Genomic DNA, 13,455 nt, shown 5'->3' on the forward strand with positions numbered 1-13,455 from the left:
GTGCAGGCCCACAACACAGAGTACAAAAGGGAATGAACCCCCAGTGTGTACTCCCAGTGTGTGAGGAGCAGACAGGACAGAGATAGAGGAATTGTGTTTCTGCTGGACTCTGACTGTACAGCCCAAGCTCTGGAGGACAGTTGCAGGGTTTCTTCCTCCAGTAATGTCTAGGTCTCACCCTCTGGAGCTTATTTCTATTTAGGGCTCAGCGAAAGGAGGATGCTATGCTGGGCTGTTGCTCCTTAGGCAGCATGGCCAGCATCACAGAACTGCCAGGTGATTTACCAAGAATAGCACCATCTCTGTGCTGGAGAGCTGGTGAGAGAGCAAGCATGATGACAGTGAAAAGTTGACAGTGCTGCTTTGGCCGCCTGATGATGTTGTGCCAAGTACCAGGGCTTTGGTGCATGACAGAAGAGGAGGAAGGTCCATTTCTGTGGAAGGAAGCCCACTGCAGCACCTGCTTGTGAGGCTGCTTCCACCGCTGCTCCCCTCAGTCTCACCTCTGAGACTCTCTTTTCTCCCCTGGGCTGCTCAGGGGACTGCTGTCCACAGCTGTACCCTGCTGCCATTGCTGGCAGGGACAAGAAGCACCAGTGAGGGAAAGAAAGGGTCTGAAGAGAATTTAATGGAGATGTGGAGGCATGCTACCCTTGTCTCCTGCCTGCTCTGTCCCATGCACATCTGTGGTGTGAGCCTGGCTTGCCACTGGCAGTAGAGATCCCAGATAAACTGCAGATCAGATGGGAAAAGGACTGCTAGGCAGTAGAGCTGCCTGGGCTCTGCTCTAAAGTTTCAGTCTTTGCTCTTCAAATACTTCAGCCTGACAAAAGGCTACTCCTAGCTGGCCTGCAGCCTTGTACCCTCCTTCCTAATCCTCAATCATTCCCTTTCCATTTTTATCTGACAAGCAAAAATACATTTGACTTGACATAGGACAGACTATTGCTAAGTGTGTCACCACAGAGAGCTCCAGTTGCCTCCACAAGGCCACATTCTGACTCACTCTTTAACCTCTCTGCACTGCTCTCTGCATGCAGCACTCTCAGTCAGGCCCAGGGATGTTGCCTAGCTGTCTGCTGCCCAGAGCAGTTCTGCAGTGCAGGCCTCAGTCCAGAAGATGTCCTGGCAAGAGGAGAGAGGGAGAAAGGTCTTTCTCTGCTCCAGAAAAGCCTGCACGAAGTAGAGTACGAACAAGCAGCTGTTCATGTGGGAGCTGCCATCTGATCTAACTTAAAGGTATGTTAACATTGTCTTTGCCCTACTCAGCCTCTGTTTTCAGGAGAGGCCAGGGCAGAATCCTGCCCCTGGCCTTTGCTTGGACAGAGTGGTGTTAAAGCCCAGACAAGAATTATATATGATAACACAGTGTTGGCCTTGCCAATGGAATATGTTGTTTTCCTGTCTTTGGTCTAGCACCTCTTATTTCTGCCTAGCAAGTCTCTCTAGCAGATGTTCATTCCTTCCAGCTGCCTCTGCGACTGGACATTGTCAAGCACAGAGGCAGCTCCTGTGGCTGCTGCGTGTGTGTCTCAGCTGTGTGTGCTGCTCTCAGTGCTGCTGGATTGCTTTTCAGAGCTTCCCACAATGCAGCAGAGCTAATGTCATTAGGCAGCATCGCAGGCAGGGGAGCACTGTACAGCTGAGACAACACAGAGCCTACTGAGTAGACACAGAGTGGATTGTGTTTTCTCTGTCCTGCTAAGGACACTGAACCCACAGCTAGGAGTGAAGTTCTAGTTACCCTGGTATGCAGACAAACCCCTTCTGATGGAAGGAGGCAAAGTGTCACACAGCCACAAGTGTTTGTATCCAGAAAATTTGGACTGCTGCCTTTCACAGAAATGAGGGACCTTGTGAGATCTTTCAGTCTATCCCACTGCTCTAGGCAAGTTCAACTAAACCTATCTGTTTAGTTGAACTTAGTCCTGATAGATGATTCACTTGAACCTACCCCTTTTAAAAGTGCTGAAGAGTTCACAGCTTCCCCCATTTAAACACTTCTGTGGTTTTGCTATGCCCACCATGGGAACATTTTGCCTACTGACTACTCTGAAGTTCCTTACTGTCATTTGAAGCCTTTTCCTCCTCATCCTTTCTGTTGCAAAGATCTGCATTTCTCTTTTTCTCAGATGTGGGGGGTATCCTCTTTCTGTGAGGGCTGCTGCTGAAGCAAGTTGCCAGACAAGGAAGAGCAGACCACCAAGGGCTTTCCCTGATCAGACTCGACTCAGTGAGAGAGCAGCCCCCAATGCTGTCAGTCCAGACAGGCCAAGGAGCAGACACCCAAATAAGTATGTGCCGTCCTCCCATTTCCTGTCTACATTCTGACCCTGCTCTCTTTCCCACCCTCAGAGATTCTTCTGGGGAGTGATTGGGTTACAGAATCAGAGACAAATAAGCCATCAGAGGGTCATTGAGGGACTGAGGACACAACTAGGTTCTGCTGCCTGAGCGGATGTTTCAGAGGTAACACTGTAACACTGCAGATTTCACTGCATGTTGGTGAATGAGGCATGCCAGGACACTCATACTCTGCTGTAGATATTCTGTATATGCTCTGTACCTATGGGAAGAAATACGGCTGAGAGATATCTGTAGCTGCCCAGGGTTCAGGAGGTGAGGCAAAGAGCAGTGAGAAAGCAGGACCTCTACAGGAGGGCGGGCACTAACCCGAGGCTGGTCCAGTGCTCGCTGTTCTGCACAACCCTGGCTCTCCCTGCTCCTAGATTCAAATCACACCCTGCAAAACTCAGGGCTGGTACTGAGGAATGAAGCAGCCAGTCCGTATGCACAAGCCATCTGGAAAGCAGACTCCACTGATAAGCAGGGTCACAATGCACCCAGTGGCTTGCCCTAGCTGACCTATGTTAGTGGGATCCATGTGGGAAGGGGCAGGATTTGGAAGAGTTTTGGAGATCTGCAGAAAAGATGGGAGAAAGCTGATAAAAAGCAAGCCTCAGCCAGCTCCAAGCCTAGACAGAGCAGGGGCATTCCTGAGGAGCTCTGCAGACTGAGCAGAGCTTGCTTAATGTTAAAGAAAAACCATTTCTGAGTAATTAATTGGAACTGAATGTCTAAAAGGACTGAGACTGGATGGAGCTGTGCCAAAAGGACTGCACAGTGTTGCAAATACTGGACCTGACTCAGGGTTTCACTAGAATATGACTCACATGCAATTATGAGCCAAAAAAGCCCTGGAAAGATGAACTGAGTTATCTAGCTGCAGGACTGGGTGCATGGATACTCCTATGCCTGCCATCGTAATGTTAGGCCTTACTCCCTTATAAAACTGATCTGCACTCTCAGAGAGCAAGTTCCAGGCCCATCTCAAACCCTCCTGGGTTATGCACAGTACACCCTGTGCTTGCCTCTGCCCAAGGATCAGTGTCACACCATTCGAGAGAGTAATGGTCTTGCCTTTGAGACATAACAGCTGAAGGAAGGGCATGTGCACTGGAGAGAAGAAGTGGTGCTAAGTGTCTCAGAAAGGAGTCCTTGAGATAGCTTCATGCTGGTAGTCTTCATCTCACCGCTTTCTACAAATGCATTCTTTTGGCTTCTCTCATTCTCAAGTCTTATCTCCTCCTATTCATTTCTAGGGGCAAAAGAAAGTTGTGTTGATTTTTTCACGCTGGTTTGAGGGTTTTTTTTTTGTTAGCTGCCTTCTCCAAGACTGTACTGGGGTTAAAACTAAGGAAAAAGAAATGCAAATTGAAAGCTTTTTTGATACTAAGGCAGAGTTGCTTGGCCTGCCATAAACCTCTCTCCCAGCATCTCTCTGAGATGCCCTTAAGGAATGTGGCAGATGGTTGTGCCTTTTCAAGGACCAAAGAGGTAGCAGAGGCCAGCCTTCTCTCCTTCTGCCTCGGCATTTGTACCAGAAAGCTGGGATCATTTCTAGTCATGAGAGGAAGCCTCTGTCCCAGGTCTCACTGTTGCTCAAAGGAATAGCTCTCTTCTGTGTATACTGAGCCTGTGCCACTGCTTTTTCAGGCAGCCTGGTGTCCATCAGCTGTTGGGACACCCACACAATCCCACAAATTACAGGACTCTCTGCAAGGACAGCTCTAAAAATACCCAGCCATCATAAATTATCCTGAAATGAATTGTTTTAAAAATAAGTTTTGAAATAACTGTTCCCCTCTGTCTCCTGCTAAAAGATCTGCTGGTACAGAAGACACTTAGCTTTCCACATGTACCAGCACTGGTTGCAGCCAGAGACTCATGCTTCCTATGTGCAAGCCAAAACCCTGCTGCCTGATGCCAAAACAGAGCTGGATCTAGGGCATCCACACCCAAGTTTGCAGGGTCCTAAAAAGACATTGCCTATTGCTTGCCAGAAGCTGGCAGCACACTAAGCCACAGCCAATTACCATCCTCGTAAATAACAGTAAGCCCAGCAAAGGAGTAATGTGACTATCACAGCACAAATGGAAGGGAAAAATGTGGGCTGTATTTGACAACAGCAAATCAAATTCTTCCCCAGACTGGATGTGCAAGTCCAAGGAATAGCCAGTTTGTCCTTATATATGAAAGCCAGCCAGAGCCTCTGCTAACAGAGGTGCCCAAAGCTGAACAGTGTGCACATCTCACGCTCACCGTTAGCATTATCTTCAGTCTTGACAGGCACAAGGGGGCTCTGGGGAGCAGAGTCTCCACTGAGGGAATAGCTGTGCTCTGCCTGGATGCCTGGAGTGGGTGGATCCAGGTCCATGTCCAGCAGAGGGTTCTTCTCAGCCAGTACTGGGTCATCGAAGAAACTGCTGAAGAGGTCATTGGACAAATCTTCCATGTTGTCAGAGAAGTGATCCAGGTTCTCTGAGAAATGCTGAGGAAAGACAAAGGGAGAAAGAGCATTAGTGTAAACTCCAAGAGGGATCTGAGAGCCTTCCTCCTCACTGAGAGTCAAACCTCAGCATCAGACCTTTTTTCATGGCAAAAACCAGTTCCTATTCCTCGGATCCATCAGTCTGACAAAAACACCTCGAATTAAGATAGAAAGGGATGTGGTGCTGTATATCACTGCATGTTTATCTGTGCCACAAACATGCATGAAACTTTTCTACATTATCTATTTCCCCCTTCCTTTGTGAGTATCTATCTGTGTCTTATAAACATCATCTCACTGTAACAATGAAACAAATAGAATACAAGGAAAGAGATTCCTGTGATGAGAAAATGTGTGGCACAAAGTCATGGTCTTCAGCACCTGTCCTGAGTGACAGACACTTTTTCATGTTCTCTGCCAGCAGCAATAGGCACATTGATGCCTCAGAGAATATCAATCCAGCTGCTGATTTCTATCAGAGAAAAAAAGATCAGTTGGATCAACTTAACAGGAAGGCCCCCTGTTGTATTTAATTTCCTCTGGGATTTAACAGCCCCTCTGTGGACCATATGAGGCTGTACTTCAGCCAGATAATGCCTGTGAAATTCAGCTCCCCGATGAAGTTTAAACACTACAGATGGGCTGTTAACAACAAACAATCATTCCACTAATCATTCCAGTAACAGTCAGTAAATCTGGCCAGTGCTGCTGCAGAGCTGAGCTCCTGATGCTACAGGGAACCTTCTTCCTTTGAGGCATATCCTCCTATTCAGAAGTCAAATCACTAACTTTTCCATTTTCTACAACAAAGCATTGGTTGGGCAGGGAGAAAAATGATAGCTGCCAAACACCAGCTGAAAAATTATCCCATTTGTTGGCAGATTGAGGCTTCTGGCTCAGGGAGAGGAAAGAAAAGACAGATAGATTCAAGTGACTATATTACACAGACAGAACTGTGTAACTTAAATGAACTGGAGAGAGCTCAGCAGAGTCAGACTGGGTCTGTCTCCCCACCCCCTGCCTGGAAAAGCATCTTGGTGGGCAGAAAGGCATTGAAAGCAGTATACTGAAATACCAAGAGCCACAGGGTATGAATGAGAGTGGGAGAGACCACGTAGGTCCTAGAGTGGAGACATGAATGCCAATGTATTCCAGGGTGAGAGCTCAGCTCAGGAGAGAGCCTGGCTTCTACAGAAGCATGGGGTGTGTGCAGTCCTGTCTTTCCCCAGTGCTAGGACTGAGGCAGGAGGTGGCCAGAGGACCCCGGATGCTGGAGCCTGTAGGTTCCTGCTCCTACCGGAAGGTATATTTGTTTTACCTGAGCGCAGTACCACTCTGTCAACATTCCACTGGCTGTCAGAGCTTTGGGGCGAGGCTGGGGAGTGAAGTAGATTCTAGATGAACAGACCCACACTTCCCACCAAGTGGGGAAGGGAGATGGTAAGGGGCAGCAATCTCCAACATGTCAGTGCCTTTCACCCACCAAACATCATCCTTCAGCTGCTCCATTTAAAACCTCAGATCCTTACAGAGCATGCTAGAAGTGGGGGTGGAGTCCCTGCCACCTGCATTCTGCCTGACATGAGATTTCTCTCCATTCACTTCCTTCCCACCTGTCCTCCAACTGCCTGGAGTGACAGCCCAACACATGACTATCCAAGGCTTCGCTCGAGACCAGACACTGCATGTGCAAGTAGGGTGGAGAAGGCACACTCATGCTAAATCCTAGTGTTGAGGCCCCCCCTGCAATGTCTGGGCTAAAGTTTTCTCCACTTGTTCCCACAGCAGAAGCAGAGTTGGCATGGTAGTTTGGTAAAATCCACCCAGCCATCTCCAATTTGCCTAGGAGCATTTTTGCACTTGAATCAAGTAACAGAAAACACCTACCATCTGTGGGGAGTGTAACTTCAGAGGGAGCTGAGTCAGCAGATGGAACTGGGTTAGATAGTTATCTAAAATACATTGGAAAACCAGGTTTTGTCCTGTCCTACAGCATAGAAGGATAAAGAGTTTGGAGTTCTGAGCATTAACCCCAGAGAGTGCCTGCTCATGTAACAGCTGTTCTTTGTCTAGTGTTCTCTAAACAACATAAGCAAACACAGGATGTGAACACGATAGCCTTATGGTAAGGGTGAGAACCACAGAAAAGTGAAGGGATTCAGAGTGCTGGCTGCTAATGCACCGCAACACAGAGCTGGGCTCAAATCATGTTGTGACCATGAAAACTAGAACCACTGTGTAGCCATGGAAGAGAAGCAGAGCTGGATGGACAGCTGTGGGGAGAGCTGTCTGTGACACTGACACGTGCTTCCAATTTCTTTCACAACTGTGCATTAACAAATGAAGAGATGGGATTGAAGAGAGTCTAGGAAATGCATCCGTGCAGTAGTTACACAGATTATCTTTTAGCAGCATCCCACCCACATTTAGAACAATGATCCCTTGGTCACTCAACAATCTCTCTATTGTTGGACAAACCTACCTAGAGGGAAGAGGAGGAGATGTGTCTCTGGCTTTATTCTGAAACTAAAAAAATCACCCCAGCAGCTGTTGAAGGGTGAGAGATGAGTAATGAGTGCAAGGGACTGAGTATGGGAGCCTTAACACAGGCATGAGTAATTGGCAAGAGTAATTTCAGGTTTCTCATTATTTTAGACACCACAAAGCAGACTTGCTGCTGGAAGATCTCACTGTTTGGAAATGAAGGCAACACTGTTCTCCCAGAGGTGCAGGAGTTCAGGTCCCCAAGAGACCATTCTCTCCCAAGAGACAGAGGCCTACTCCACAGTACAGGAAAAATGCGGGTGATGAGCAGAGAATGAAACTTTTACCTCTCCCTGGGAATCCAGAAATGTTGTGGAATCTACCCCTCTCTGTGCTTCTGGGTCTTATCCTCCTAAATACTGGCAAAGCTTTCTAATCAAAGCAGTCCATTTCAGCTCTCACCACTCACACATATACCAATCCAACATCTCCACACATTTGATGGAGAGAAGGGAGCTAGCCCATGAGATTGGCCATAACTATAGTTATTATCAAAGGGGGCACCAAGGATCCAACACCCTCAAGGAGGGAGAGCACCTAGAGCTGACTCAAAGCTGGAGATTGTTGTTTTATTCAAAGAAGGTGGCAAGAGGCAGAGGAAAGCAGCAGAAGGAAGAGTTAAACAAACAAAAATAATAACAAGGGTTTGTAGCTGGCTAGACCCATAATGGGAACTATGGGACCAGCAAGAAGCTGTCACCATATCCCAGGAAGACTACTGGGGCTCTTGGGTTGACTGTTCTCTCCTGAAGTCAACAGGTATTAATTTTAGACTTCTAATTTGTAAAGGACAGCTGTGCATGCAACCACATGGTGAGAAGAAAGAGCATCCTCTTGTCAAGATCCAACTGTGATGGACACAGTGAGGAGCAACCCAGAGTTTATTTTGGCTAGATGCCATCAAACCCACTACTAATTAGTTTAGATCGAACCTGTTAACCAAGAATATGCAAATTTTGTCCCACCCAGCCTAATTTTGGGAGCTGCACTTATCTGGCGAAACTCAGAGAAAGCTTCAGCCATACTTCTCCTTTGTATGTGTGACAGAGGGTTCAGGGAACTAGGATATGGTGACTCAGGGCTGTGTACATCACATCAGCTCACGGGAGGGTCAGTGCTCCAAGCTTCTGAGCAATGAAGAGCAGCAGGTTTATCACCTGACCAAATGGATAGCAGCTTTATCCTTGCTGGAATGGAAGGTGCTGGGTGGTCACTAGCCCTCCATTCCCACCAAGGCTGGGGCCAGAACAGCTAAAGGACTTCATGTGCTACCACGAAATGACATGACTAGTCTGGGCTTTGGGGAGACTTTTGCCAACACAATGGCAATGAAGGCCTCAGCAGGCCAGGGAAGGTCCAAGAAAGAGTCCATGGAACTTGGGTGTGAATGAAGGTGGGATGGACAGAGATTCACAAGCACAGCAGCCTCATCCTCTCACAGCTTCTTCTAGACCAAAACTCCTTGAGAGTGCCTTCCAACGAGGCTGAGATCAGCCAGCTCCTGCTCCTCAGAAGAATGGCCAAGAGTTTCTAATTGTGACAATGAAGGGCTCAGCAACTCAGCAACTGTGTTGAGATTCTCCTTTAAGATATTTCAAGTAGCTTTCACGCAGATGGGTCTGGCTTTAGCAAGGGGGACCAGTCAACTGGGAAACTTGACCCTTACCATCCTGGCCTAGAGGGAGTGGGTGTGCAGTGTACTGAGGGAAAACAGTTTCCAGATGGGATACAAAGCTCACAGCACAGTCTCATTTTGCATTATTCGCTCCTGTTATCTTCCCCTCCCTTTCACACTCTCCTTCCTTCTTCTTCTTCTAAGTATGCTCCAAAGCCAAGAAATAGCACGAGATGTGTTTCCAAAGCTGTATTACCAGTGAGCGGTCAGGGAGGGGGCAGCCAAGGGACAGAAATGCAATGGCGAGGATGTGCTGAATTTCCTGATCCAGGCCTGATTTCTAGCTGCCTGTCCCCTTCAAACTCTAGGACAGGGAGGCAGTGTCCAAAGAGGATGAGCCAGTGGCACAGGTATAGGGAGGCAACAACCATTGCATCTCTAGGCCCTACAGAGAGCCTTAACCTGGTGCCACAGTGGAATCTGCTCAGGCTGAGGCCTCCTCAGCCATGGGGAGAGAGTGAGAATCTGTCAGCTCCTGGCCTCTGCTCCCTCCCACTCCTGGTGATCGACACAGGCACTGACTCTTCCAAACATATTTCCACCACATGTTTTCATCCTGACCTCATGCTTAGGGTTGTCTAAATAGCACACTGTATGTGCGTGCGTGCACTTCTCATTCAAACACCCTTTCCTGTTGTACAACAGTTATCTTGGGAGCTAATGCAAGACATCCAGACATCCAAATGCAAGCTCTCCATACACCCCCACCCAGAGCTGGTGTTAGAACTCTGGAGGCCCCAAGGAGAGACTGAGGCACAAAGCCTTCTCCCCTGCCCGGCTGCACACAGGATGCCTTAAGGTAGCACTCTTGTAGCCCAGTGGCACCATGCATAGCTGAGGAGGTGATGACTTCCACCCCCTGGATCTACTTCTCTGGACTCATCCTGGCTGCATCTGTCCCTCCTTTTCCCTTTCATGCTTCCATTCTTTGACTGTGACTTTTCCCTTCCCACCTCCAGCTGAGTTGTTTGGACACAGCCTTCCTTCAGGATCAGCCTGGTTCTCACAGCCTCTCTCATCCCACCACAATGGTCTCGCTCCAAAGAGAAAGCAGAGAGGGGCTAAATCCAGCTGGGCAGCAACCCAGGCCCAGGAGACGAAAGGCCTTTGCAGGTTGGAGGTTCTGCTCATGCTGGCAAGCAGTGAAGATGGGGAGGGGATTCTTCTGAGTTTTCTCTTTTCTTTTGAAAATTTTTTCCTCTTTGCTTGCCAAGATAAATCTCCTGTCCCAGCTGTGACATCTGCATTTCCCTTCTCTGCTTTCACTAAGGAATGAAGCCCCCTGCACTCCAGCTGCACAGCCGAGGTTTTCTTTACATTCCAGGAAAGAAGAGCCCATACACTCCAGACAGTCCTTCTGCTCTCTTTAAAATGCAGAGAGTTTTAGACCTTATGAAAGTGAAGTTATCAACTGTGTTAATAAGAGGCAGGCAGGATGGACAGGTGCTATGCACACTTCTCCACACAGCCAGACAGTGCATGTGCACCCCAAGGGGCACAAGTGATCATCCAACCACCCCTTGGGTGCTACCCTTCTGCTGCTCCTCTATCCTGAACCCATATTGCTCTTATACATCACATATCACAGGTCCCTGCTGATCCATGCCTGGTCCACCCAGGCCCCAGGTGTGCCTGAACAGCTTGCCACTGACCTGCAACCCCCTTGCTGTTGCTGCCTCTCTGTGTGGCATGGCCAAAGCACCAAAGGCCAAACTGCCTGTGAACGCCACTGTCATTCCCCTCCAGCAGCAGGACAGTATCCTGAGCAGCAGCACCCCATCTTTCCCAGGCACTGCATCAATGCCTAAGTCACCTGTGACTACTTTCAGAATCACAACCTTGGCATGTATGGTGGACCAAACACACCAGACGCCCCAGGGTGGCAGGGTTTGACTGAACCTGATCTGGAACTAGACCCAGAATTTGCTGCTGTCTGTAGAATTGCAGAATCACAGAACCACTTAGGTGGGAAAAGACCTCTGAGATCACCTAATCTAAGCTATGACTGAACACCATGTCAACTGGAACATGGCACCAAATGACATAGCCACTCTTTCCTTAAACACCTCCAGAGATTGTGACTCCACTACCTCTACGGGCAGTCCATTCCAATGTCTAATCACCCTTTTTCTGAATAAATTCTTACTAACGTTCAACCTAAACCTGCAGTTTAAGACTACATCCTCTCATCCTGTCTCTAGTTGCCTGGGAGAAGAGGCAGACCCCCACCTGGCTACAGCCTCCTTTCAGGTACTTGTGGAGAGCGGTAAGCTATCCCCTGAGCCTGCTCTTGTCCCTGCAAGGCAAAGGCACAACTCGCTGTGGAAACCTCCTTCCACCGCGCATCCGTGCCAAGGGCCTGGATTTACAATTTCCAGCGCTAGGCGCCACAGGACCTAGGAGGGACCGTCGGCGGCTCAAGGCGCAGCCGGGGGAGGGCGGTGGCGGGCGCGGCGCCCAGGCCGGGCGCAGCAGCGGCGGGGGAGCCGGGACCGAGGAGCCGCAGCCCCTCAGGGCGAACGCGCGCGGGCTACCCGGCCGCGCGGGGACGGCGGCGGCGGTTTAACGGTCGCCGCGGCGCGCTTCCAACGGCCCGCAGCCGCGGCCGCCCATTGGCCGGCGCCGCCGGGAGGCGGCCAATGGGAGGCGGCTGCCAGCGGCGCGCCGCGCGGGAGGAGTGCAGGGTTAGGACGGAGCGGCGCGGGCCGGCCCCGCTCAGTCCGGGATGCCGGGATGGGGAGCGCCCCGGGCACATCGCCGCAGCCCCTCCGACACACACGATTCCCGCGGCGAGCCGAAACCTCCCTGGCAGGCCGGAAGGCTTCGTGGCTTCACCCCCTCCTGCCCTACAACCTTGGCAGGGGGACAAAGCTTACGGAGTGGGTGATGTTGTAAAAAAGCATGTGCTCAACATAGACCGCATGGAAGTTTCGTAGCCGAGGCCGTGTAATATCCAGCTCAGAGTTTACAAGCCTGCAGTTCATTGGAGAGAATCTTGGGAGGCACCAGGCGCAGGGGAAGAGGGTGACTTAAGTCTTTAAATGCTTCTGCCTCTGAAAGAATGAAAAGGGAGTAAAAGGTATGTGGAAAGTTGATATCTGCTAGCCTCTGACTGGGTTTCCCAGTGGCCCCAACGGAGGGTTTTGAGTGCTGCTAAAGTCATGGACACTGGTGTCTCCATACTTGGCACCAGTGTGTTCAGCATAAATGGGATTAGCAGCTGGCACACAGCACCACGGGCAGTGGTGATGTGGGAGAGATCGGAAGTGCCCTGCAAGGGGAACGACTGTGGAACAGCACAGAACCCAGGCTGAGGTGATTCACAAGACAAGTGGCATTGCAGCGTGGCCACAGCGGTGTGGCCATATGCATGCTCTCCTACCACCTGTGGGTGCCAGGTTCAGAGCAGATATGCATGTGCTAGGGAGGAGAGGGGAAAAACAGCCTCCCCTTGGGCTAAACAGGCTCCGCTGGCCTGGGGTGGAAAGCAGCTACACTACATGATTTGCCTGTGGCATGTGACTCGCTGAATCTACAGAGATAGGAGCACCTCTCCACCCAGCAAGGGCACACTGGAGGATAAAAAGAAATGCCTCTGCTTTTCAACATGCTTTTGCTATGTGTATGCTACATATGCAATGAATGTCCCAAATTTCCCTTGGCTTACAACTGCCTTGCAGCTGACTCTGATAAAAAAAATTAGAGCAGGACTTAAACCATACGCAGAACTGGACACAACTCCCTCAGGATGAAACATTTCAATCAGCTGCTCTTAACCCTCATTTGGCAGAGGATTTGGGGCAAATTTCTAGGAGTTTGTGAAAGGTAAATAAAAAGCTTGTCCTGCTAGGCTTTTTTTGAGCTTAGAGAACTGAAGACAAAACTTTCTTGCTACAAAACAAAGCCACCCTTATTTCTAAGCCATTGTGGTGGCAGCTGGGTTGTGGTCAAACAGAGATGTGCAGATGCTGTTCTCCATGGGAATGCAGGTATCCCTGGGCAAGCTGGCGGGGATCTCTTCCTCTTCTTCGCTCCTTCCCAAGCCAAGGTCAGTCTCCAGGAAGATACTTCACATGAGCAGTAGCCCTTAGAGAGAGAAGCTGTATTGTCATCTCTGCCCCCAGATGTCTGCTGTCTTGGCTGAATTGGTGCTTTGCCTGTTTGTGTGAACATGGCAGCCTCAGCTGCGTTTGCATCATGCTCCCAGTGACACCCTAACTCCACATCATGATGTGGCTTTCAGCTGCAGTAGCATCTGGGGGTGGGATCTCATGTGAACTTTGTGTCCTTATGTGTGAAAATATAATCCATCATTTTTGGGAAGGTCCTATCTGCTATGTTAGCCTGATCCACCTCCACCCTTGGTGTGCCCTTGCAGAGCCCATCCACCCTTCCTCAATCCCCA

The 13,455-nt window shown here is 49.6% G+C and overlaps 1 protein-coding gene across 3 annotated transcripts in view; it reads right to left on the bottom strand.

Moving 5' to 3' along the window:
• CREB3L1 (cAMP responsive element binding protein 3 like 1) overlaps positions 1-13,455 on the bottom strand; it is a 45,309-nt gene that overhangs the window by 16,442 nt on the left and 15,412 nt on the right. For all 3 annotated transcript variants that reach the window (XM_059849420.1, XM_059849419.1, XM_059849418.1), the window contains exon 2: positions 4,603-4,831. In XM_059849420.1, coding sequence (XP_059705403.1) covers positions 4,603-4,831 — 229 coding nt within the window. The remainder of the gene's footprint in view (positions 1-4,602; positions 4,832-13,455) is intronic.

The sequence above is a fragment of the Haemorhous mexicanus genome, chromosome 6, assembly GCF_027477595.1.
Source record: "Haemorhous mexicanus isolate bHaeMex1 chromosome 6, bHaeMex1.pri, whole genome shotgun sequence".
NCBI classification, from domain to species: Eukaryota; Metazoa; Chordata; class Aves; order Passeriformes; family Fringillidae; genus Haemorhous; species Haemorhous mexicanus.